The sequence below is a fragment of the Pleurodeles waltl genome, chromosome 7 (assembly GCF_031143425.1).
Source record: "Pleurodeles waltl isolate 20211129_DDA chromosome 7, aPleWal1.hap1.20221129, whole genome shotgun sequence".
NCBI lineage: Eukaryota > Metazoa > Chordata > Amphibia > Caudata > Salamandridae > Pleurodeles > Pleurodeles waltl.
Window position 1 is genome coordinate 782,483,460 of NC_090446.1, and position 27,596 is coordinate 782,511,055.

At 47.4% G+C, this 27,596-nt stretch overlaps 1 protein-coding gene across 3 annotated transcripts in view; it reads right to left on the bottom strand.

The window, feature by feature from the left end:
• Positions 1-27,596, bottom strand: part of ANKHD1 (ankyrin repeat and KH domain containing 1) — an 896,896-nt gene that overhangs the window by 620,217 nt on the left and 249,083 nt on the right. For all 3 annotated transcript variants that reach the window (XM_069199295.1, XM_069199294.1, XM_069199296.1), the window contains exon 19: positions 19,454-19,596. In XM_069199295.1, coding sequence (XP_069055396.1) covers positions 19,454-19,596 — 143 coding nt within the window. The remainder of the gene's footprint in view (positions 1-19,453; positions 19,597-27,596) is intronic.

Genomic DNA, 27,596 nt, shown 5'->3' on the forward strand with positions numbered 1-27,596 from the left:
CAGGCACCGTCGGGAAGGAACCAGGCGCTGACTTTGAGGAACAGGAGGCTTGCACCACCAAGCTCTCCGGCGTAGGGTGTCTAGAGAGAAAGCCAGGGTCAGATGGTGCAGCTCGATACCTCCTGGCCACAGCCCTATGAACGGCCGAGGAAGACACCGGCTTCTTCCACACCTCCAACACCGGATCCAGCAAAGCCTCATTAAATGGCAAGAGAGGCTCAGCTGCAGCAGAGGCCGGATGCAATACCTCTGTCAGCAAATTCTGCTTTGCCTCTGCCACCGGCAAAGGCAGGTCCAAAAAGCTCGCTGCCTTCCTCACCACAGCATGAAAGGAAGCAGCCTCCTCCGTATATTCCCCTGGAGATGAAAGGTCCCACTCAGGGGAAGTGTCCAGCCCACTGGCTGTATCCAGACCATGCAGTCCGTCTCCAGAGTCCTCAATCTCTCCCTCCTCTAGGACTCGCTGGTACTCTTGCTCTTCTAAAAGACGGAGAGCACGCCTCCTCGAATGAAGTCTCTCCTCGATACGCGGAGTCGACATGGCCTCCGCCGACGTCGAAGAACGGCGCCGATCTCCAGAAGCATCTGACGCCGCGTCCGGCGCCACAGGCAGCTTCGGCGCCGAGGCAGGAGCCGGAGGACGAGGTCTTGGAGCCGATGGACCAACCGGAGTCACAGGGCAAAATCCTGACTTCGACGGAGGGGCAACCTCCGGGGCCGAAACATCCGAAGCCACCGGAGCGGCCACCGACGCCGGCACCGGCGCCGAGCCCACATTCCCAAAAGGGAGAAAGGGCATAAAGGGTGCCGGCCGAAGAGGCGCAGGATCACCCAACGAAAAGGCCAAGGGCCCCGAAGGACCAGCCGGAGCAGCTCCTGGAGCCATCTGCTGAAAGATGGTATACATCGCATTAAGAAACGCGGTACTATCGGCTCCAGGAGTGGGAAAAGCCGGATACTGGGGTGCCTGGATCGAAGGCGACCCCGACGCCGGCCTCGACGTCTGCGACGCCGGAGAAAACACAAGAGGCTGCACCACCTCAATCACTGACGCCTGACCAGGTGAAGTCGGTGACGCCGGAGAGGGCAACGGCGTCGATGGATGCGGCGTGACCGTGGGGCTGACCTCCCAATTCCTCCGACGCCGAGCCGAAGGTGACCTCGAATGAGACTCCTTGCTGGAGTGACGTCGTGAGTCTCTACGGCGCCGGGAGTCTCGATGACGCCGGTGAGACCTTGGCGAAGAAGACTTCTTATGATGTTTCTCCTTCTTCTTTGACTTTGCCATGAATAACTTGGCCTCGCGCTCTTTGAGGGCCTTCGGATTCATGTGTTGACATGAATCGCAAGTCGAGACGTCGTGGTCGGAGCTCAAACACCATAGACAGTCGGAGTGAGGATCTGTAACTGACATCTTGCCCCCACACTCTCGACAGGGCTTGAAACCCGACTTCCTCTGAGACATTGTTACCGCAGAGAAGACTACGCAGCAGACAATACACTGTAACCACGAAGGTAACAGTAACTCCCTCGAAGATAACCGTTTCGAATGCACGGAAAAAAGGGAACTGTCATCGGCACGTCGGCGAGGACTTCTTATTGCCTGTATGACGTCAGACGGCGTCGCGTGGGCTAGAGTGACGTCCTCGTCGACGTGCAGAGACTAGTAAGAAGATTTCCGTCAAATGCTGGCGCCATGGGAGTATTCATGAGGTGAGGAATCCACAGGTAGTTGTATCCATCAGAAGGTTCTTTTCTGTACACCTTGACTTTTTTCACACCCACATAGCCCACAAAGAGCTGATCATACACCTGGAACTCTGTGGTGCGATCATGTTTGAACACAAACGCTTTTTGTGGGTCCAGGAGGTAGAGTCTTCCCCTCTTCTATAGAAGGATGTGACGGTGCGTAAAAAGTAAGTAAGGTGATGGTTTAGCTTACACGGAAGGGTGTGACTACTTTTGGCAAAAAAGGAAGCCCTAGTGCGAAACACCACTGTCAGGATAGATGTAAAGGTAGGCCGGCTTAGATGATGATAATGCCTGCAGCTCACTCACCCTGAGGGTAGAGGTGATGGCCAAAAGGAAGGCTGTTTTTAAAGTCAAAACCCTGAAACGACAGTTATGGAGAGGCTCAAAAGAAGTGCATATCAGCAATTTCAGAAACAAAATTCAGATCCCGTTGGTGAATGATGAATGGGGAAGAAGAAAACATATGGGTAAGGCACTTTGGGAACCTTCTAACAATAGGAGACTTAAACCAAGAGGGTGCTTCTCATGTGGATGGGCCTGAAATTGCACTGTGTTCAGAACAGCTCCAATGTAAGGGAGCATCTAAGAGGGAGTCAGGTGTGACTTCAGAATGTTTAGAGTGAACCCCAGTGAATGCAGGAGGTCCGCCGTAGTCTGAAGGTGGGAGACGACAGCCTGGGGGGAGCCAGTCTTCAACAGCTAGTCACTGAGGTAGGGAAAGACTGGAACCTCTGATCTGCGCAGATAAGCTGCGACCGCTGCCATCACCTTGGTGAACTGAAAGTGCTTGTGGCTTACTGTGAACCGCAAGGAACGCCTCTGGGCAGGCAGGATGGGGATATGAAAGTAAGCGTCCCGCAAGCCAAATGCTACCACACAGTCTTCTGGGTCCAGGGTAAATAAAACCTGAGCCAGAGTGAGCATTTTGAACTTTTCTTTTTTGAGGAAGAAATTGAGGGGCGTAAGGTCTAGGGTAAGGCGCAGAAAGTAGTAGGAATAACAACCACAACCTACTTCGGGGGCTAGCTTGATCAAAAGCGCTGTAACGTCCTCGCAGAGAAGTGCCAAGTGATCCTCCGTCATCTGATCGTAGGATGGTGGCATGGATGGAGGAGAAGTCTCCAAGGGGAGGGAGTAGGCCCTTTGGACTATTTGCAAAACCCACCTGGCTGACATGATGGACTACCGGCAGAGCAGGTGATGGTGAATCATGCTTCTGACTGGTCCCTGGTGGAGAAAGAGTCAGACTAGGAAGGTTTGGAGGTGGCTGCAGAAGGGGGAGAGTGGACTGGCCAGACCACTGGCTCCCTGATCCACAAGGATGGTGGATTCCACATCCTCATTCACACAGAGGCTGGGCAGCATGTGCAGCATGACGGCTGGAGGGGAATGGATATGGTGCGGCACCCCTTCCGAAGCCACGAAAGGGGCAAAACACAGTCAACAGGGCGAGGCGAAGTTGCAAGGCCCAAGGAAAGAGTCAGTAGTGTCCAGCCCACATCAGACTGTGAACTTCACTGCTTCTCTCCAGTCAGCAACAGCTTAGGAGAGAATAGCCTGGGCCTCCTCTGGGACCTTTGGCAGTACTTGCGCAACTGTGTTCCATAGAGTATGTCCCAAAAGGCATGTGATGTTCACGGATGGGAATGCCAGGCTGGAGGAAGAAAACATCTTCCCAAGGTGTTCTAGTGTCTTGGATTTCCTATCCAGGGGAGCGGAAAGGAATGCACTCTGGGACGTAGAGGCTTAGATAAAAAGCTCTCAGGGATGGGATGTTGTGTCAGGAACTCTGGGTCATTTGGAGCAGGTCTATGGTGGTGGGCGATTGCCCAGTTCACAGGAGGCCCTGTGCTCGGTTTGGACCAGGTACCCAACAGGACATCAGTAAGGGGTCATCAAAGGGCAAAAGGGGTTCAGAGGATGAAGCCCCAGGCTGAAGCACCTCTGTCAGAAGGACAGTCTGACGGCCACGGAAGGCAGCTCGAGGTCCAGGGCCTCAGCTAATCTTCACACTGCCACTAAATAGGACATTCCCTCCTTCGTAACCACGGTAGTGGGACAAAGCATGCCACTGTCAGGGGAAGTATCCAAACCACTGGCCTCTCCAAGGTCCATTCGCCAGGCCATAGGGTCATGGAGCTGGTATTCGAAAGGCTCTAGCAACCCTTTACATTCTTCACTGTAACCCAACCCATGAGAATAAGGGGCAAGATCCCACACAGGGGGCAGGGCCCCTGCCAAAGTCAGCGCTGTGCAATGCCGATCTGGCTCCGTATCAGCATCGGCAATAAGAATGGGGCGGACGCCACCTGGGGGGCACAGGCTGTGTCTGGAGCATTGACGTCTAAACCAGCATTGGGGGAAGGTCAAGGTGGTACGACAGATGCCGGTTCAGGCCAGAGAACAGATCAATGGGTACCCCTGGAGCCAAAGTCGTCAGCGCAGAACTCAAAGGGGCCCCTGCCGACCCCACAGGTCCCGAAGGTGCTCCAGCACAATCTGACTGAACTAAGATGAGACTCAATGTCTGATAAAACTAAGTTGGCCAGGGGTTGCTCCGGCTCCCGGAAACTCTGAGAAGTGGGAAGCCAGCCCTGACACAAGTTCCGAAAACAGAGGCCTAGAGCGATGAAGCTCCCTTACCCTCGTCGGCTGATGGACAGGGTGAAGTAGAAAAAAAACTTTTTTTTTTCTTTTTCTTTAAAACTTTCTTGTGCCTAGATTTACCCTACCCGACCATCCCAAGAACTTGGAGTGCAACAAATATGAAGATGGCTCTATGACCTTTCTCTTGACCTTCCTCTCAACAGGGATTGGGAGCGATGTGGAACACAGTGCAGGGCAGCAAGGAGCTTTAGGGAATGCTCCCTTATGTGCTTTCGTATTCATGACTTGCCATTCAGAGCATGACTTCAGGTTGTGGTCACACTCCAGATAGCACAAGCACACGAGGTGCAGATCTGCCACTAACATCGCCCGATGACCGGATCCACATGGCTTGAACTCGGTCTTATGTGGAGACATCCTTGAGGCACCACTTAAAACTCTTCGACAAAAAGTCGAATAAGACCATTCAAAAAGGAACTATGGGGTAGCTCTTTTTCAGATCAGCACTGGTTGGTGCAGAAAGAAAAGAACTGACGTCAGCGCACCAGGGTAGCGCCTATATAGACCAGAGATGTCATGTATGGCGTGCAAGTTGCTGACGATGGACGCTGAGCCAACTAACGTCACCTGACAGCATGCAGGGGTACTGTTTGAGAAAAATCTGATCCAGATTGATGCCGGAGGACATTCTAAGGTAAGGAATCTGCAACTAAAAGTCACTATCAGGTAGGTTAACTGAGTCTCCCAGCCCCGTCACTTCTAGCCTGTGTTATTTAAAGCAATGGCAAAGTCTAACCTTTCCCCGAAATATGGCAGGCCTACCGAGCCCTAAGTCAGGCTGCAGCATATTCAATGGGCGGACATGTATTTTATATGTTCTGACTGTAAAAGGTATATCTGTCACTTTTACGGTGAAAAGAGGTGCTCACCCATTGGCGAGCATAGGGTTGCATGCCGACCCCTCAGCTGTGCTAACATCTGAAAGGTGTGGCCAAAGTGGATAATCCAAGGTATCAAATCAGTGGTTACACTGAGCCCAAATAGATTCTCTAGTCCTAATTAATTTAACAGGTTCTTGTGACTAACTTTTACAAAGTTGTCCCTTTATTGCCTTGACTCTCGTGTGCCCTTAACAGTAACACTAGGAGCTTGAACCTGAAATAGCTTTCTGCCCTCCTAAGTAGTCATAAACAACTCCCAAGGAAGGAGACAAAAGAGGCCTGCGCTGGAAAGAGGTGTTACCTCCCCTCCTGCAGGAAGCAACATGGGTATTGCCCAAAAAGGCGAGCTTCAAAGATGAAGTTGCCTTTGAAAAGCAATTGGGGAACTCTTGGGACAGGGCAGGCCCATTGTTTAGTTAGACTAGTTGGCAACCAGAAAGGAGAGATGAAACAAGTTGTCAAATCACGTTTTTCAGGGATGTGTTGATCCCTTAGTAGCCTCACCTCTGGGTTGAGCTAGGGAGCTCTATTCTACGAGACAGAGAGGGGTTCTGCCATCTTGAGAGTGGGCAGAATGCTCTATCTTTGGATAACCAGATGCCACACTTCCTAAGAAGTGGTCATCGGGGCGGGCGTCTGGTAGCCCATTTGCTACTGACAGCCTCAACCCCGAGGACACTTTCTGAGCATAAAATAGGCACCCCTGGCACCCAGAACTCTGATCGCGTTTGGACTAGAAGGAGGACAGCCCTGCTACATCATGGCACTAGCATGGACTGCACATGCCCTAAGTGGGGGTTATCAAAGGAGATGTTCTGTGCCTGCTGGTTCCTGCTCATGATTAAGTCTCCTCCGGAGCCCAGTCAAAGCAGGATACTCCAAGGGTAAGTTGACTGACCTCCTGTTCGCAGCACAGGGCCACAACAGCTGAAGAAGCCTGCTGAGGTGACTTTGAAGCCCAAATCTTCAAACTGCTGCTGTAATAGCAGCAGGGCAGGGTTCTTCACCTGCCTGGAACTACCTGAAGATTGCTTCTACTTTTGATATAAATGCTCCTGTGAAACTAGCTGATACACAATCTCATCCCCCTCTCCCCCCCCCCCCAAAAACAGGTAGTGTCTTTTTTTTTTTTAAAGTTTCCAAATGGCAAATTTGAATTTGCCAAAGCATGTTTGCAGTTGAGTAAAAAACATCATATTTACTGTAAAATCTATATTATATCTCTGGAACTGTGGATCTTTTTCAGTGTGGTGCCTAAAAATACATAAAAATACAGTCTATTTTTATAAAATAGTGTCGAAATTTCGTAAGTGTCTTGTGGATTTCTTCTTAAACATTTTTGGTGCTATGCTTTACTCTTGTTCTTTTGGCTAAGCTTTGTGACCACCCAGGGGTTTTGGCCAAGCCTCAGCCACCCAGGGTTGAACTAGAGGGTCTAACAAACAAAACAGATTGGTCCTAAAGGGGTTGGTAAGTGTGTTAGAGGGTGCGAACACACAACCACACATATAATACATTACATCCCCTCATAAGGCTGTTGTGGAGAAGCGCCATTTCCTGTCCCCACCAGTACTGCTGCCTACAAAAGGAGCCCCTAGAGGAAGGTGTTAGAAGGGCCTCCATACTCCTAGGTATCTCCATATCCTCCTTAATTTTTTCCGATATTAGTTCCACCTATTGATCGAAGAGCTGCTCACAATCAATTGTAGATTAATGAAGTATTGTTGCACATCTAGCTTAAAGACAGAGATTCAGAGCCATTAATGTCTTCATAGGATGACAGGGATATTTAGCTCCCTTCCTGCTTTATCAGCAGCATCCAATTTACACCCAAATGGTGGCATAAGCAATGATCTTATCTTTTGCAAAACTTTCTTTCCCCTTCCTAACCTGTTCTAGCAAACAACCCTTCTCTCACTGCACCATATCGCACCTTGAGAGGAGACCCATGTAGTCAATGTTCCACCAATGTGTGACTGACACACCACATTGCCTTTGCCTGCAGCATCCATTTTCTCCCTCTACTTATCCGGTGGGGGAACATGTACTGCAGTACGTTCGGGGTCAGTGTGCAACACCAGAGAGTCTGGAGGAACATGTCCCTTCATGTAAGAGGTACAGAAAGAAAAGGCTTGTACTTTCACTCCACTCTTGAGTGTAATCACCCAGGTCCCAACAGGCTCGTAGAAGTTGTCTGTGGCACACCTAAGTATCCCCCTAAAGCATCAGAAAGAGAATTCTGACGTTGAGAGTGTTTCTATGAGGAGGCTATGTTTCTTAGGGGGTTGGAGTGCATGCATGCCTTGTGGTAAGATGCAGTTATATCAGTCTGTCATGTGGGGGAGAGGGCCTGAGTGGAACTGGATCTAGATCTGCGTCCCTTGGAGGGCCCACGTTCTGATTTCCCCTCCTTCCCCCAAGGCTCTTCTGTGGACTCAGGACAGCGCTTTACAGTCACCAGTGGGGATATAAGGACTGGGTCTGCCTGTATCCGAGTAGGACGGATGAGGCCGTGGACGTGATTACTAAGGGAGGGATAGCAGTGGAGACAAACCTACTGGAGGTGGTGAAGAAGGAATGGTTTCTTACCTGTAACTCCAGTTCTCTCGTAGGGGTATTTCCATGATAGTCATAAGCATAGAATAGTTCCGCGCGCCTGCGGGGACCCCGGAGCACTGATGTGAAGTATATTCTTAAGTGCAAACACCAGCCGTTTAAAGAAAAGGTCTGTCAAAAAACACTTAAGAATAACATTGTGCAGCCTATGTGAACAGCTACACAGGCCAAATTGTTGAAAAGAAAATCAATAGTAGTGTAAATTCATGTTCAAACACCTATTTATTCTAGAAATGTAATAACAAATACATTCTCATACTTTATTTACACCTCTGATGAGAATAAAACAATGCAGGGCAGTGTAGCCCATAGGCTGCCATTATACAGAATGTAAATAGAGCTGTGCCTTTAAGAAAAGTAAAGTCTTCCTGTTTCCCATCATGCACAGCAAAAGGCAGTTGCCTCAGTTCTTTTTTGGAGGCTATTACCTGACATGAAGAAAAAACAAAACATTTGTTGGAGTACCCACCTCCATAATATTCATGTTCTATGTCAACTCCACCGGGGAGGAGGGAGGGTTGCTTATGACTATCATGGAAATACCCCTACGAGAGAACTGGAGTTACAGGTAAGAAACCATTCCTTCTCTCGTAGGGGATTTCCATGTATAGTCATAAGCATTGAATAGAGTAGCAAGCCCATCCCCATAGCCGCGGTGGAGTCGATATAAGAATACTGAGAAAAACATGAATCATGCAAACAAATTCTTGAGCAAAGCCTGTCCAACCTGAGCATCTGCCCTAGCGTCTGTATCAAGGCAGTAATGCTTAGTAAAGGTATGGACCGACCTCCAAGTGGCAGCCTTGCATATTTCTGCCAAAGGGACATTTCTCATCAAGGCTACAGTAGCTGCTTTCCCTCTGGTCGAGTGGGCTTTTGGTCTACCACCAAGGGATTTGTTTGCTAACTGATAACATAACATTATACATGAAACAATCCACCTGGATAAAGATTGTTTAGATGTGCCCAAACCTGTTCTGATTGGGCCATAGTTAATAAAAAGCTGTTGTGATTTTCGTAAGCTTTTTGTCCTGTCCAAGTAAAATTTCAATACTCTCTTTACATCCAGAGAGTGCAGAGTTCTCTCAGCAGGAGTAGCTGGATTCTGAAAGAAAGTCGGTAATGAAATTGTTTGGTTCACATGGAAGTCGGAGACTACCTTAGGTAGAAATTTTGGATGAGTTCTCATTACCACTTTTGCAGAATGAAAAACCGTGTAGGGTTCCTGAGCGCAAAGGGCCTGGATTTCGCTGACCCTACGCGCTGAAGTGATTGCCACCAGAAAAGCAGCTTTCCATGTGAGATGCTGCAGCGATGCCTTGTGTATCGGCTCGAATGGCGGCAGCATCAGACGTGATAAGACAACGTTCAGTTCCCATGGAGGAGAAGGCTTTCTAATGGGAGGAAAAACCTTTTTTAAACCTTCTAGGAAATCCTTAATAATCGGAATCCGAAAAAAGGAAGTTTGTGAAGGACTCTTTCTGTATGCTGTTATCGCCGCCAAGTGAACTTTTATTGACGACAGTTGTAAGCCCGATTTTGCCAAACTTAACAAGTATGGTAAGATAGATTGTTCTCCACAAGAAACCGGGTCAATGTTGTTGTGTAAACACCAAATGCAGAATCTCTTCCACTTGCTTGCATAGGCTGATCGTGTGGAAGGGCGTTTTGCTTCCCTCAGAATTTCCATACAGTCCTGAGGTAAGTTCAAATGTCCATATTGCACTAGCTCAGGAGCCATGCTGCCAAACTCAACGATGAGGGGTTGGGATGAGATATCTGCCCTCTGAACTTCGTGAGAAGGTCCGGGCGATATGGTAGCCTGATGTGTGGTTTGAGTGACCGGTGAAGAAGGTCTGGGAACCACCACTGGCGTGGCCACTCCGGAGCAATTAGGATCATTTTGGTCTGAGCATTGGACAGCTTCTGGAGAACTGCCGGAATCAGGGGAAGCGGTGGAAAGGCGTAAAGAAATGCCCCTGACCAGCTTATCCATAGGTCATTCCCCAGTGTCCCTGGATGGTAATATCTGGAGGCGAAGTTTTGGCATTTTTTGTTTTCTGGGGTTGCGAATAGGTCTGTAGAAGGGGTACCCCAGAGTGCGAAAATGGAATGAACGACGTCGTCGTGTAGTACCCATTCGTGGTTCTCGCTTATTACCCGACTGAGGGCATCCGCTTGAACATTCTGGATGCCGGGCAGGTGAGTTGCCACTAGCGACAGGTTCCTGGCTAGAAGCCAATGCCAGATTGTCTGGGCCTCTCTGGATAAAATTCTGGACCTGGTGCCTCCTTGTTTGTTCACGTAGTACATAGTGGCCACGTTGTCTGTCTGAAGAAGGAGAGTTTCCGTTCTCAGAGAGGGAAGGAAGGCTTTGAGCGCAAGGTGGACTGCGCGAAGTTCCAGCAGGTTGATGTGATAGAGACTCTCTTTCTGTGACCACTCGCCTTGGACTCGAAGATGTTCCATGTGCGCACCCCATCCGAGCAGTGACGCATCTGTTACGATGGTTTGAGATGGAGGTCGTTGTTGGAACGGAATCCCCACCAAGAGATTGCTGGGCAAACACCACCACTTGAGGGATTGTAGGGTGTGAGGAGACAGCAGGACTTTGTTCTCCCAATCGTCCCTCAGTTGACACCACTGATCCTCTAGATTTTCCTGCAATGGTCTCATATGGAGACGAGCATTGGGAACCAGATGGATACAAGACGCCATCGAGCCCAGTAGAGAAGCTATTATTCTTGCAGTGGCTTGAGGTCTTTCCTGCAGTTGTTTGCACTTTTGGAGAATCGATAACCGTCGTTCCTCCGAAGGAAACACCTTTCCTAGCTTGGTATCTACAATGGCCCCTAAGTAATGCAACCTCTGAACAGGTGTTGCTGTTGATTTCAGAAGATTGACTTGAAGACCAAGTTTTTGTAGCAGTTGTAGAGTCCATTCGAAATGCTGCTGTGCCTCGAGATAGCTGGAGGCCTTTATGAGCCAATCGTCTAGATAGGGATAGATGAATATTCGCTGTTTCCTCAAGTGGGCGGCTACTACCGCCATGCATTTGGAAAAAGTCCTTGGCGCTGATTTTAGGCCGAACGGTAGAACTGCAAATTGGTAATGGCGTTTTCCGACAGTGAACCTTAGGAATTTTCGATGTTTCTTGGCTACTGGGATATGGAAGTAAGCGTCGCAAAGATCTATCGCACATAGCCAGTCGCCCTGACGTAAATGTGGGTAAATTTGGTGTAAGGCTAACATCCTGAATTTTTCTTTGCGAATCCATTTGTTTGCTGTCCTCAGATCTAAGATGGGACGAAACTCTTGTTTGTCTTTTTTCTGTACAAGGAAATATCTCGAATAAATCCCCTTCCCATGTTGGCTGATGGGAACGGGTTCTATGGCTCTTTTTTGCAATAGGATATTGACCTCTAACTGCAGAGCTTCGAGATGGTGGTTGGCTGTTTTGGGTGGAACAGATGGTGGAGAACTGGTGAATCTGAGAGCGTAACCATGTCTCACAATATTCAATACCCAGGCGTCTGTTGTGATGCGTAGCCACTCGTCTAGATGATTTGAGATACTTCCCCCTACCGGAGTGGGTAACGGAGGAGGGGGAAGCAAAGATTCAGGGCCTAGACGTGGGAGTTTGTCGAGGTGTCTGGGTCTGAGGTGTTGAACGACCCCTTGTCGACTTTCTGGAGAAGCCCCTCTGATGCTGCTGCTGCTGCTGTTGCTGAGGGCGTGAAGACGACCAATGTGGAGCCTGATACCTGTGGGTGAACAGTCTTCTTTGATATGGGCGGAATCCCTTTCGCTGTTCTTTAGGTCGCTCTATGCCTACCGCTTTAAAGGTATCCAGTTCCGACTTCATTCTGGCCATCTCATCATCGGCATGAGAGCCGAATAAAGTGGAGCCTGAGAAAGGCAGGTTCTGTATCCTCTGCTGTGCTTCGGGTTTAAGCGATGTAAGCCGCAGCCATGCATGTCTCCTGAGCGCTATACCATGAGCATAGTTATGTGCGGATAGAGTTGAAGCATCTGCCGCAGCACTTATGATCTGGTTAGAAACCATTGCTCCCTCGCTCACGACCTCTAGGAAATCTTCCCTTTTGTCCCTAGGGAGATGCTCTGAGAACTGTAGTATAGAGTCCCAGAGGGATCGATCATATCTCCCTAATAAAGCAGTGGCACTGGCTGCTTTCATGGTGATAGATGCCGTCGAGCATACTTTTCTTCCTGCAGCATCGATCTTTCTGCTTTCTTTGTCTGGGGGAGCAGAGGAAGACGGTGACGTCGAATGCGATTTCTTCGCTGCCACTATAACTACCGAGTCTGGTACTGGGTCCGACCTCAAGAATAGAGGATCTTGCTCTGGTGGACGGTACTTTTTAATGAGTCTGGAAGGAGCAGACTTTGTTGTAGCCGGCGTGAGAAAAATGTCCATTGCCGGTTCAATAAGACCCGGAACCAGTGGAAGTAAAGGTCGTGAAGATGTCCTTTGATGCAAGGTCTCAAAGATTACTGATGTCGATTGGGCTGGAGCTGCTAGCGGGATATTCAGCTTGGTTGCCCCTCTCACTAAGACCTCCTGAAATGTGTTGACATCATCTATGGGAGACACTCTTGGGGATGGTGAGTCTGATAAGGTTGGAGAGTAGTCTCGTGTGGACGATGAAGAATGTCCATGATGTGATTGACGACGGTGCCTTGAGGTAGATGTACGTCTCGAGGAATAACCAGAACGCCCTGCAGATCGCGTTGGAGTCCTCGGAACAGGTTCTGGAGGAGGCGCCGGAAGAGGAGCCGTAGGTGTTACCGGCGTTTGTGGTAAAGGCGACTGCCTTTGTGAGAGCTGTGGTGATGCTGGAAGTAGGATAAGCGAGGCCGAGGATTCTGAGGTTGTATAAACCCTTCTAGGCCTCTTAGATGGTCTTCTCGACGTCGAAGCACTCCTCGACGTCGAACTGCGGTGACGCCGAGTGCCTCTAGACGTCGACTCGTCTCGCCGCTGAGAACCTCTCGACGACGAACCTCGACGTCGGTGCAGTGACGGTGAACGCCTCCGACGGCGAACACTCTCTCTCGACGGCGATCTCCCTCGCCGTGTCGACGGCGAGCCCGACTCGGATCTCCTTGGCGTGGACTGTGTTCGCCGTGTCGACGGCGACCCAGATCCTCTCGACGTCGGGTGTCTTCGCCGCCTCGACGGCGAAATAGCTGTCGACGGCGAACGATGTCGTTTTCTCGCCGGCGAAGCACTCCTCGACGGCGAACATGTTGGCGCCGTTCCCTGCTTCGACGTCGACGCTCTCGACGTCGTCGGAGATCTATGTCGTTTTTCAGCAGGTCTGGAAGGAGTCATGGAGGAAACAGGTTGAGCCCTGGTAGAAGTCTGACCTTCTCCTCGCTCTGTAGTGGAATGGCCACTTTTTCTCCTGTCCTCTTTCGCCTGGAGTCGGATCTTCTCTCTGTCACGAAGGGTTCTTCTAGAGAAGGTTTTACAGATGTCACACGACTCCGGTTTGTGGCTGGATGGAAGACAAATTATACAGACCCTATGTGAATCTGTTTTAGCCTTCTTTCTTCCACAAGAAGGACATTTATCAAAAAGTGAAGGCATTTCTAACTAGAAAAACCTCAAAATTCTGTCAGAATTTAACAGAAATCAGTAGAAAATGATCACTCAAAGGTAAAAACGTCGAGTGAAAATGAAATTCAGAAGATATTTCAATGAATTTCTGTCACAAAAGCTTTTGTGAGGTAGAGCTCAATGCTTCAGGGTCCTGTCAGCAGGAGCCGGAAAAAAGAACTGAGGCAACTGCCTTTTGCTGTGCATGATGGGAAACAGGAAGACTTTACTTTTCTTAAAGGCACAGCTCTATTTACATTCTGTATAATGGCAGCCTATGGGCTACACTGCCCTGCATTGTTTTATTCTCATCAGAGGTGTAAATAAAGTATGAGAATGTATTTGTTATTACATTTCTAGAATAAATAGGTGTTTGAACATGAATTTACACTACTATTGATTTTCTTTTCAACAATTTGGCCTGTGTAGCTGTTCACATAGGCTGCACAATGTTATTCTTAAGTGTTTTTTGACAGACCTTTTCTTTAAACGGCTGGTGTTTGCACTTAAGAATATACTTCACATCAGTGCTCCGGGGTCCCCGCAGGCGCGCGGAACTATTCTATGCTTATGACTATACATGGAAATCCCCTACGAGAGAAGTAATACAAGTGAGATGGGAGACTAGTAGCTGCATCCCTGAGTTTCTTCAGCTTTGGGGTAGCCCCGGAAGGAGTTTCTGCCTGGGACTCCTCCTAGAAGACGAACCTCCTCCTCTTTGGTAAAAACTCCAAAGCCTTTGGGTCCTTGGAAATGATCATCCTCAGCTAAATGAGCTGCTACTGGGACAATTTGCTGTTCAGAGCCCACTGCCACAGGCGGGAGGCCTCCCAACTAAGAATGATAGTGCTCACTTCTTATCTGTTAAGGCAGTGTACAGCCACAGTTTTGTCCAAATGATCTTCACGATAGGGCCCGAGATGGAATGAAGAAATGGCTTCAAAGCAAGTGAAATCGCCCTCAACTGCACCATACTAATATGCATTTGTTGTTTTGATGGGGATGAAAGGCCTTGCACCATCATCTGTCTCACATGAATGCCTCAGCCCAGAGAAGAGGCATCACTAACAAGGGTAGCCCAGCACTGCGGAGGCAGGAAGAAAGAACACACAAGGTTGAAGAGGCACATCCACCAACTGAGATCTGCATGTTTGAGCCAAAGATCTCAAAACAAGCAGACATGCTCTCTTGGTGCTGAAGCCGGTGTCTACTGAGGTAACTCTGCAGAGACTCCATTGTCTGTAACACCAGCAGGATGTACAACACAGTCAAAACCAAGAGAAGAAGGCCCAATAGAACCAGCACTGAAGTTGGAGGCTGAAACACGGAAATCATATCCCAATTATCCAAGATTCCAGAAGGCAGAAGAAAAGCATACATGAAAGTGGTGTACAGATCGTTCCAATAAAGTCAGCTTCTAAATCATTTCAAGGTGAGAAGTTTGCTGACTGGTGATCAACACTGCCTGATGAAGTAGGGTGGGGCGGAAGACGAAGTAGGGTGGGGGCGGAAGACGAAGTAGGATGAGGGTCCGGCCCAGAGGTTCCAAAACCAGTACTTGTAGAATAACTGAAGCACTCACTGACCAGTGTGATGGATCTCACTGACTCACAAACTAACAGGATTCCTCAAGATGAAGCTGATGGAAAGAAGGGCATATCAAAGTGTCTGTACACTGTACTTCATGTCTAAAACGTTTCTCTCAGGCAGCCAGTAAGAGTTAAAATGGTTACTTCTTTAAAGGTAGACGAGATTCAGCAGCCAACTAAGTCAGATGCAAGATTTCAACAAGGCTGTTGGATATAGGCTCATTGGGAGGGTGGGGCAAACTCAAGTGCTTCCACTGTTTTCACACCATAGCTGTGAATAAAACTATCAGAAGAAACCCTAAGGATAGAGAATGTTGCATCTGAGGACCTATAAAAATAATTTACATCACTGTGATAAGGATAGCGCAGGGTAGAAGTCTCCAAGTCATCTTCTACATGTGCTTAAAATCTTGGATGGAAAAATAAAACATGTCTGAATTGGAAATGAAGAGTTCTTCTGTGTGTGTGTGTGAACCTTTTGGATTGGACTGAGGGTCAAAAAGAGGCAGGCCCTCAAAGAAAGCTACCATGTCTAGCCACTTTAAGGATGTCCGTAGGAAGTTGGCTCTGTATGTGCTATTTCAAAGTAAGGAATAGCATGCACAGAGTCCAAGGGTTCCCCTTAGAGGTAAGATAGTGGCAAAAAGAGAATACTAATGCTCTATTTTGTGGTAGTGTGGTCGAGCAGTAGGCTTATCAAAGGAGTAGTGTTAAGCATTTGTTGTACATACACACAGGCAATAAATGAGGAACACACACTCAGAGACAAATCCAGCCAATAGGTTTTGTTATAGAAAAATATATTTTCTTAGTTTATTTTAAGAACCACAGGTTCAAATTCTACATGTAATATCTCATTTGAAAGGTATTGCAGGTAAGTACTTTAGGAACTTTGAATAATTACAGTAGCATATATACTTTTCATATAAAACACAAATAGCTGTTTTAAAAGTGGACACAGTGCAATTTTCACAGTTCCCGGGGGAGGTAAAGTATTGTTAGTTTTAGCAGGTAAGTAAATCACCTACAGGTTTCAGTTTTGGGTCCAAGGTAGCCCACCGTTGGGGATTCAGAGCAACCCCAAAGTTACCACACCAGCAGCTCAGGGCCGGTCAGGTGCAGAGGTCAAAGAGGTGCCCAAAACACATAGGCTTCAATGGCGAGAAGGGGGTGCCCCGGTTCCAGTCTGCCAGCAGATAAGTACCCGCGTCTTCGGAGGGCAGACCAGGGGGGTTTTGTAGGGCACCGGGGGGGACACAAGCTCACACAAAAAGTACACCCTCAGTAGCGCGGGGGCTGCCGGGTGCAGTGTAGAAACAAGCGTTGGGTTTCCAATGGGAGTCAATGGGAGACCAAGGGGTCTCTTCAGCGGTGCAGGCAGGCAAGGGGGGGGGGGGGGGGGCTCCTCGGGGTAGCCACCACCTGGGCAAGGGAGAGGGCCTCCTGGGGGTCACTCCTGCACTGGAGTTCCGATCCTTCAGGTGGTGGGGGCTGCGGGTGCAGGGTCTTTTCCAGCTGTCGGGATTTTAGAGTCAGGCAGTCGCGGTCAGGGGGAGCCTGGGGATTCCCTCTGCAGGCGTTGCTGTGGGGGCTCAGGGGGGACAACTTTGGTTACTCACAGTCTCGGAGTCGCCGGAGGGTCCTCCCTGAGGTGTTGGTTCTCCACCAGTCGAGTCGGGGTCGCCGGGTGCAGTGTTGCAAGTCTCACGCTTCTTGCGGGGATTTGCAGGGGTCTTTAAATCTGCTACTCTGTAACAAAGTTGCAGTCTTTTTGGAGCAGGGCCGCTGTCCTCAGGAGTTTCTTGTCTTTCTTGAAGCAGGGCAGTCCTCTGAGGATTCAGAGGTCGCTGGTCCTGGGGAAAGCGTCGCTGGAGCAGGTTTCTTTATAAGGCAGGAGACAGGCCGGTAGGTCTGGGGCCAAAGCAGTTGGTGTCTTCTTTTCTTCTTCTGAAGGGGTCTTTCAGCTCAGCAGTCCTCTTCTTCTTGTAGTTTCAGGAATCTAAATTCTTAGGTTCAGGGGAGCCCTTAAATACTAAATTTAAGGGCGTGTTTAGTTCTGGGGGGTTAGTAGCCAATGGCTACTAGCCCTGAGGGTGGGTACACCGTCTTTGTGCCTCCTCCCAAGGGGAGGGGGTCACAATCCTATCCCTATTGGGGGAATCCTCCATCTGCAAGATGGAGGATTTCTAAAAGTTAGAGTCACTTCAGCTCAGGACACCTTACGGGCTGTCCTGACTGGCCAGTGACTCCTCCTTGTTATTCTCATTATTTCCTCCGGCCTTGCCACCAAAAGGGGGGCCGTGGCCGGAGGGGGCGGGCAACTCCACTAGCTGGAGTGCCCTGCGGTGCTGGAACAAAGGGGGTGAGCCTTTGAGGCTCACCGCCAGGTGTTACAGCTCCTGCCTGGGGGAGGTGTTAGCATCTCCACCCAGGCAGGCTTTGTTACTGGCCTCAGAGTGACAAAGGCACTCTCCCCATGGGGCCAGCAACATGCCTCGAGTGTGGCAGGCTGCTAGAACCAGTCAGCCTACACAGGTAGTTGGTTAAAGTTTCAGGGGGCACCTCTAAGGTGCCCTCTGGGGTGTATTTTACAATAAAATGTACACTGGCATCAGTGTGCATTTATTGTGCTGAGAAGTTTGATACCAAACTTCCCAGTTTTCAGTGTAGCCATTATGGTGCTGTGGAGTTCGTGTAAAACAGACTCCCAGACCATATACTCTTATGGCTACCCTGCACTTACAATGTCTAAGGTTTGGCTTAGACACTGTAGGGGCACAGTGCTCATGCACTGGTGCCCTCACCTATGGTATAGTGCACCCTGCCTTAGGGCTGTAAGGCCTGCTAGAGGGGTGACTTATCTATACTGCATAGGCAGTGTGAGGTTGTCATGGCACCCTGAGGGGAGTGCCATGTCGACTTACGCGTTTTGTCCTCACCAGCACACACAAGCTGGCAAGCAGTGTGTCTGTGCTGAGTGAGGGGTCCCCAGGGTGGCATAAGATATGCTGCAGCCCTTAGAGACCTTCCCTGGCATCAGGGCCCTTGGTACCAGAGGTCCCAGTTACAAGGGACTTACCTGGATGCCAGGGTGTGCCAATTGTGGATACAAAAGTACAGGTTAGGGAAAGAACACTGGTGCTGGGGCCTGGTTAGCAGGCCTCATCACACTTCCAATTCAAAACATAGCATAAGCAAAGGCAAAAAGTCAGGGGGTAACCATGCCAAGGAGGCATTTCCTTACAATGTCCTACTACTGAGTAGCTAGGCGGTGCATAATGCAGCACCAAAAGCATCAAAGCCAATAACTCTCGCTAGTTAGTGCTGAGGGCAGAGAATGTTGGGGTACAATATTGGGCAGCTAACGAGTCCGTCTCACTGGAATCACTGGGCCAAAATGATCTGAACTAACCTTGGAAGCTGAAAGGAGCCCTGAGGGTGGAGGGCAATCTGAAAGATGTGCAACATGCTCTGCTGAGGGGACTCAACTTGAAACTGACTGGTGTATGGAGCTGGAAAAGCAGATTGAGTTTTCTTGAAACCCAGAAACATGGGAGAATGGAGCCAAAGACTTTACAGAAAGTCACAAGGGTGCTGCTTCTTGTAAGAGAATTTCTTGCTCATGTTTTTTGTGCCTTTTGTGGGAAGGCCATTTAGAGAGGCGCTTCCTATCAGGAAACTTATCCAAGAGAAAGTAAAATGACTGAGAGTCTCCATACAGGCCAGGGCAGGGAACAACTGTGCTTTCAGATCCCCAATGTCTTTCAGTGCATGAAAGCACAAGAATTGCTTGTCAGATGACCGTTGTCGGTCCCAAGCAAAACATGCAGATATTACAGGAATGTGACAGACATCTTCTTGCAATGGCAACAGGTTTTGAATCCTGAGATTTTAGAAGGTAAAATCTAACCATGCCTGGGGGAAAAATTCTGTTAAGCCTAAAGAAGTGTTCCGGAGCTATGCCAGCAAGTGTGGAAAAACAGGAACAAACAGAAGCATGCCAGCTGGTGGGCCCATATTTGGAGACCAGTGTTGTCACTACCTGGGAGAGAAGAAGAGTGACTAAAGTTGTGTACTGTCATATGGCAGCACTAGTCAGCTATTGCCAGAAGGAAAACCTTTCTGATCCAATATGGACCTGGGAGATAGTGACAAGGCAAGGAATCTTTGGAGTACCAAACAGAAATACATTACAAAGGGATATGTGTAACCACAACAATTTGTTCATATAGTAATATCAAACCCTGCATGAATAGTACACATTAACATGTAAATTCCAGTGCTGTTATAAGGAAGGCACATTTCTAAATATGAATAAACATTACCTTGAATTTATTTCTGCACCAGCAGTAAGGAGAACCTTGATTATGTTGACATAACCTCCTGATGCAGCAAGGCTAAGGGGAGTGTAGTCTGAGACATTCCTATGCTCTTTATTTGCACCTCTTAGTAAAAGTAGCTCCACTACCTAAAACAAACAAAATAACATGCTTGTTACTAAATATCAAGCTAGAAGAAGAAAATACGTTTCACAGAAAGTGTTTAAACAGATATTTACAGTACACCGTAGAATTCATAATTTGTGTGGAAATTAGCAAATTCAAAATAACCCTTGATTCCCACTAGTTTCCGTGCCCCAACTCCTCCAGACTACTGGAAAAATTCTAAAGCACTATTAACTGATCAGGAAGACTTCAACCCAAATAAACTTGAAAATAGATCATGGATTTTGGAGAGGCAAGTTTTGTCTATGTATTTTACTGTTCTCAACTTACTTTTTCTATGCATGGATTTATCTAAAGTGTGAAGAGCATGTCATTGCAGCTTGTTTATTTTATTTATTTCCAAGATTGCCACTTTCATTTCTGTTTTCTTACTTCCATCTAGAAGCCTCACTGCTAGGGAGGACTGGGATCCAAATCATCAGGACTACAGCACAAATTTTGGATTTACTCTGCTGCCATCATATGGAATGGCAGAGAGAATGCACAGGGTGGGCCAACAACACTGGACAACTTTACTGTGAGAGTTAGCACCAACAATAGGGAGGAATATATTCCTGAATCTAGAACACAGTCTAGCTGACACCTACACTTACATGAAAGATGTGGTTGCGCAAAAGTTTGTTCTCACACCTGAACAGTACCACATCAAATTCTCGAACACACAAAAAGAGATAATAATCCTAGGTTTACTTTGTATAGGTCTCAATAAAAAGCTCTAGAGAGCTGGGTAAAAGGGAGTACAGTCACTACTGATGACAGGCTGCATAATTTGACCATACAGGAGCAGATCTTGAGTAACTGTCATTCAGAGTTACACAGCACCATGATTCAAAAGTTGTCTGACGCAATGCAGCTTCGAAAGGAAGCTGAGTGAGAGTTTGCACTTGTGTGTCCCAAGGGACCAATACCAAGAATGGGAGGTTCAGCCACACTTCAGGCTAAAAAGGGGAGCAACAAGGACTTTAAAAAAAAAAAAGGGGGGGGGGTAGTTCTCACAAGAGCTGCACAGGTCTACCCAAGAGGAGGAATCCTGTGCCTTTTCCAAACACAAATGAGGATGGTATAAGGAGAAGACACCTTATGTCGCTGTGAATACTGTGGTGTGCCTGGACTGTCACAAGCCAAGATATTAAAAGGGAAGTTGATGATTCCAAGAAGATCCCCCCACAAGTGTGCAGTCTCAAGCCAAGAGAATGTAAGTGCAGGAATTGGGGTGGAAGTTTGCGTAGGTGAAACCAGGGGTTGGACTGAACTCACCTTAGTCTCTGTGGGTGAGGTGGATGTTGAAGCCCTGGCCTTCTTACCTACCAGCATTGTGAAGTGCAAACAATGACCAGTCCTCAACAGAGAAGAAGGTAGATGCTTTCAGGGATATATGAGCCCGCATGTCCACTGTGGTGAACCAACTGGTTTCCCAGAGCAGATTATTCCAGATCTCCACCCTAGGGTAGTCAACATTGTCAAGGAGATGAAATGTCATCCCAGAGCAGAGGTCACCTTTGAGTGGGGCGGTGTTACTGTCCTGAAGAAGGTAGCTGTGAGGTTTTCTATTCCTGTGAAGTGTCCGATGGTAAACCACCGAGAGACCTCTGATTGGAATGAGGTGGAAAGGAAGACTTCATACATAAATGTTGGGTCTATCTGAGTGTGTCTATGTGCCCACAAGGGACCAAACCGCCCATCAGGGAAGTCAAAGAAGCTGAAGGCTGGAACAATAGCCCAGAGGAAGCTCAAGAGGAATGAGAAACCAACCTTAAAAATGCCCATGACTCAGGAAGAATCTTACCCATAGCGGGAGTGTTAGACCTGACAGCCCTAGGGTGGTCACCCCTAACTTTTTGCCTGCCTCCCTCCACTTTTTGGACACTGTTTTTGCTGGCTTTTAGACTCTGCGCACTTTACCACTGCTAACCAGTGCTAAAGTGCATATGCTCTCTCCCTTAAAACATGGTAACCTTGAATCATACCTGATTGGACTATTTAATTTACTTATAAGTCCCTAGTAATGTGCACTCTCTGTGCCTAGGGCCTGTAGATTAAATGCTACTAGTGGGCCTGCAGCACTGGTTGTGCCAACCACTTAAATAGCCCCTTTTCCTTGTCTCAGGCCTGCCACTGCAAGGCCTGTGTGTGCAGTTTCACTGTCACCTCGACTTGGCATTTAAAAGTACTTGCCAAGCCTAAACCTCCCCTTTCTCCACATATAAGTCACCTCTAATGTGTGCCCTAGGTAACCCCTAGAGCAGGGTGCTGTGTGGGTGAAAGGCAGGACATGTACCCGAGTAGTTTACATGTCCTGGAAGTGTAAAACTCCTTAATTCGTTTTTGCACTACTGTGAGGCCTGCTCCCTTCATAGGCTAACATTGGGGCTGCCCTCATACAGTATTGAAGTGGTAGCTGCTTATCTGAAAGGAGTAGGAAGGTCATATTTAGTATGGCCAGAATGGTAATATAAAATCCTGCTGACTGGTGAAGTTGGATTTAATATTACTATTCTAGAAATGCAACTTTTAGAAAGTGAGCATTTCTTTGCACTTAAATCTTTCTGTGCCTTACAATCCACGTCTGGCTGGGCTTAGTTGACAGCTCCTTGTGCATTCACTCAGACACACCCGAAACACAGGGTACTCAGCCTCACTTGCATACATCTGCATTTTGAATGGGTCTTCCTGGGCTGGGAGGGTGGAGGGCCTGCTCTCACACAAAGGACTGCCACACCCCCTACTGGGACCCTGGCAGACAGGATTGAACTGAAAGGGGACCTGGTGCACTTCTTAGCCACTCTTTGAAGTCTCCCCCACTTCAAAGGCACATTTGGGTATAAAACAGGGCCTCTGCCCTACCTCATCAGACACTTGCTGGAGAAGAAACCTGAACCAGAAACTACATCCTGCCAAGAAGAACTGCCTGGCTGCTTTCTACAAAGGACTGCTGCCTTGCTGTTGGCCTGCTGCCTTGTCTGGCTGTGAAAGTGCTCTCCAAGGGCTTGGATAGAGCTTGACTCCTGTTCCCTGAAGTCTCAGGACCAAAAAGACTTCTCTTTTTCACTTGGACGCTCCGTGCGGCGAAAGTTTCGACGCACAGCTTGTTCCACGGCGAGAAATACGCCGCACACCGACGCTGATCGACGCAACACCTTTGGGACGACCGGAACTTCGACGCACGGCTTCGCAAGGACAACGCCGCCCGACCTCCAGAGGAGAAATCGATGCGACGCCTGCCGTGAGATCGAAATTTCGACGCGCAGCCGGAAAACAAGCAGGAAAATCCACGCACAGACCCGGGACATATGGTAATCCCCGCGATCCACAGAAAGACTGTCCACGCGCCGGAAAACTACGCACGACTTCCCCGCGTGAAAAATAACGACGCAAGTCCGTGTGTGCTGGGGAGAAATCGACGCACACACCCTTTTTCCACGTATCTCTTCTTCTGTGGCCCTCTGAGGAGATTTTCCACTCCAAACCAGGTACTTTGTGCTTGAAAGAGACTTTGTTTGTTTGTTTGTCCACAAATTCACATTGCAACTTTATTCGTTTTGACCTACAATTATCCTGATAAATATTATATATTTTTCTAAACACTGTGTGGTGTATTTTTGTGGTGTATTGTTGTGGTGCTATATGGTGGTATTGTATGATTTATTGCACAAATACTTTACACATTGCCTTCTAAGTTAAGCCTGACTGCTCGTGCCAAGCTACCAGAGGATAATCTTGGATTGTGTGTGACTTACCCTGACTAGAGTGAGGGCTTTTGCTTGGACAGGGGGTAACCTGACTGCCAACCCAAAACCCCATTTCTAACAGGGAGGATCTGGAGCTTAAAAAGGGAAGAGGAGCCTACTCTGCCAGAACTATAAATAATATGGAATAGGACAACCCCTACACAGAGGAGTTTTGCAGTGCAAGGGTCCAACTAACTGAAGGTCTTCAGCACCAGGCTGAAGTCCAGGAAAAGAGGAAAACCAGTGGAACTCACATCTTCTTGGAAGAGTGGGTCTTATACAGCGAGGCTAGATACCAAAACCTGGAGGAGCCAAAACACTGGTGACCCCTAAGAGTAGAAGACATCCATCTTAAACATGCCAGATGATATCTCCTAGACTGGGCATTTAGGACAGACTGAAACAATCAATGACGGTTCACTGACTCTTTCTTTAAAAGCAGAACTACCACCCTATAGTACATGTTACAAGCTACCTACAGCCTGCAAGTGAAATGTCTCTAATAGACTATAGTATACACTGTTCCACCACTAGAGCGACCATGCAAAACAGGACTGCAGGACTACTGCTGCAGCCTGTCAGTGCAGTTTTAAAACTGTAATTTGAACCGGTTACAATAATCCCTTTGCAATACCTAAACCCTCCTTTTAAACATTAAGACGTTACCCCTAAGTAGGCTTTAAGTGCCAATAAGGCAGAGTACACAGTATTTAAAAGCAAGGCATATAAAGGTTTAATGTAAAACGTCCTTAAAGTGACAAGGCCCCAATAGATATTTTCACTGTAGCAGGGTTAACAGTTCCATAGGAATGCTCTGGGATATAATATTAAAATTAAATCGTGTTAGCTTCAATTAGAAAATCACCTGCAATGTTAATTCTTGGACTTTTTAAAAGCCTAATTCATAAATAAAGTCGGATTTGTGCTAAATAATTTACAAAAGGTACTTTTAAATTGTCACCTTTTCACCTGCCTGAAAAAAAACAGAAGCCTATTTGCATGAACCTCTCATGTCACTCTGAGGTGTAAACCTGCTTCCAGAGAAGAGGAAAGGGCCCTGGGAAGGTGTCCTGTTCCTCTTACAGACTAATAATCTGGGCAGTGTCCTGGTATTTAGTACATTTCAAGGAGGCATACACTCTCACAAGCAGCTGTAGCTACCATCTGGTCCTATCCCATCCTTTGTCCTCTACTCAGCCAGCCACCAATCCCAGTGGGCAAGGAGCTGCACCGGAACCGGTTTTTGAGTGACCACAGAGGTGGGTTTTCTCATTTCCCTATTCACATCTCGAAGGTGGACACAGGAGCACTGCACAGGGGATGAAAGATTCTTCCATGGTGGATTTAGGTAGAGTGGGGGCACTGTGGGACAAGAGGAAGAGGAAGAGGAAGAAGGTGAAAGTGAGCTTCTCCGGGGAGGCGGGTGGGTCGCATGTGAATCTATGATAGATTCCAATACTGGAGAACTACAGTTACAGGTAAGTAACTTGTTTTCTTACTCCAGTATTGGAACTTTTCATAGATTCACATGCTTGAATCAGAGTAACGAGCAGTACTTATGCACGTCGGAACATTGTAGCCATGTATGTCACAAAACATCTGTATGTATATGGAAAATGTCACTTACCAGTGAACACCTGTTCGTGGCATGAGTCGCTGCAGATTCACATGCTGTGCACATCCCGCCATCTGGTGTTGGGCTCGGAGTGTTACAAGTTGTTTTTCTTCGAAGAAGTCTTTTTGAGTCACGAGACCGAGGGACTCCTCCCATTTCGGCTCCATTGCGCATGGGCGTCGACTCCATGTTAGATTGTTTTCCCCGCAGAGGGTGAGGTAGGAGTTGTGTATGCTAGTAATAGTGCCCATGCAATGGAGTGAATAAGTATGTACATAATGAAGTTTAAAGTAATATATTTACAAATTTACAAATATTCAAGATCAACTTCTAAACGGCTACAGGCTCCCGGGGAGGCGGGTGGGCGCATGTGAATCTGCAGCGACTCATGCCACGAACAGATGTACACTGGGTAAGTGACATTTTCCGTTCGATGGCATGTGTAGCTGCAGATACACATGCTGTGCATAGACTAGTAAGCAGTTATCTCCCAAAAATCGGTGGTTTAGCCTGTAGGAGTTGAAGTTGTTTGAAACAATGTTCGTAGTACAGCTTGACCTAATGTGGCTTGTTGTGAAGTTAACACATCTACACAGTAGTGTTTGGTAAATGTATGAGGCGTAGACCATGTTGCTGCCTTACATATTTCGTTCATTGGAATATTTCCTAGAAAGGCCATGGTAGCACCTTTCTTTCTGGTTGAGTGCGCCTTTGGTGTAATAGGCAGCTCTCTCTTTGCTTTAAGATAGCAGGTTTGAATACACTTAACTATCCATCTAGCAATGCCTTGTTTTGAAATTGGATTTCCTGTATGAGGTTTTTGAAAGGCAATAAATAGTTGTTTTGTTTTTCAAATTAGTTATGTTCTGTCAATGTAGTACATTAGCGCTCTTTTGATGTCTAATGTATGTAGTGCTCTTTCAGCTACAGAATATGGCTGTGGGAAGAACACTGGTAATTCTACTGTTTGATTCAAGTGGAACGGTGAGATAACTTTTGGTAAAAATTTTGGATTTGTCCGTAGAACTACTTTATTCTTGTGTATTTGAATAAATGGTTCTTGTATGGTAAATGCTTGAATTTCACTCACCCTTCTTAGAGATGTGATGGCAATAAAAAATGCAACTTTCCACGTTAAGTATTGCATTTCACAAGAGTGCATGGGCTCAAAAGGCAGACCTATGAGTCGTGTTAAGACAATGTTGAGGTTCCATGAAGGAACTGGTGGTGTTCTTGGTGGTATAATTCTCTTTAGGCCTTCCATAAACGCTTTTATGACTGGTATCGTAAATAATGAAGTTGAGTGCGTAATTTGCAGGTAAGCTGAAATTGCAGTAAGATGTATCTTTATGGAAGAGAAAGCTAGTTTTGACTTTTGCAAATGTAGTAAGTATCCTACTATATCTTTTGCAGATGCGTGTAAGGGTTGAATTTGATTATTATGGCAGTAATAAACAAATCTTTTCCACTTATTTGCATAGCAGTGTCTAGTGGTAGGCTTCCTAGCTTGTCTTATGACCTCCATACATTCTTGTGTGAGGTCTAAGTGTCCAAATTCTAGGATTTCAGGAGCCAAATTGCTAGATTCAGCGATGCTGGATTTGGATGTCTGATCTGTTGTTTGTGTTGTGTTAACAGATCTGGTCTGTTTGGTAGTTTGACATGAGGTACTACTGAAAGGTCTAGTAGTGTTGTGTACCAAGGTTGCCTTGCCCATGTTGGTGCTATTAGTATGAGTTTGAGTTTGTTTTGACTCAACTTGTTTACTAGATATGGAAGGAGTGGGAGAGGGGGAAAAGTGTACGCAAATATCCCTGACCAGTTCATCCATAGCGCATTGCCCCAAGACTGATGTTGTGGGTACCTGGATGCGAAGTTTTGGCATTTTGAGTTTTCCTTTGTTGCAAATAGATCTATTTGTGGTGTTCCCCAAATTTGGAAGTAAGTGTTCAGTATTTGGGGGTGAATCTCCCATTCGTGGATCTGTTGGTGATCCCGAGAGAGATTGTCTGCTAACTGATTCTGAATTCCTGGAATAAATTGTGCTATTAGGCGAATGTGGTTGTGAATCGCCCAATGCCATATTTTCTGTGTTAGGAGACACAACTGTGTTGAGTGTCCCCCTCCTTGTTTGTTTAGGTAATACATTGTTGTCATGTTGTCTGTTTTGACAAGAATGTATTTGTGGGTTATCATGGGTTGAAATGCTTTCAGCGCTAGAAATACCGCTAACAGTTCTAGGTGATTTATGTGAAACTGTCTTGGCTGTATGTCCCATTGTCCTTGGATGCTGTGTTGATTGAGGTGTGCTCCCCACCCTGTCATGGAAGCATCTGTCGTGATCACGTATTGTGGCACTGGGTCTTGGAAAGGCCGCCCTTGGTTTAAATTTATACTGTTCCACCATTGAAGCGAGATGTATGTTTGGCGGTCTATCAACACCAGATCTAGAAGCTGACCCTGTGCTTGTGACCATTGTGATGCTAGGCACTGTTGTAAGGGCCGCATGTGTAACCTTGCATTTGGGACAATGGCTATGCATGAGGACATCATGCCTAGTAGTTTCATTATCAATTTGACTTGTATCATTTGTTTTGAATACATGGCCTGTATTACATTG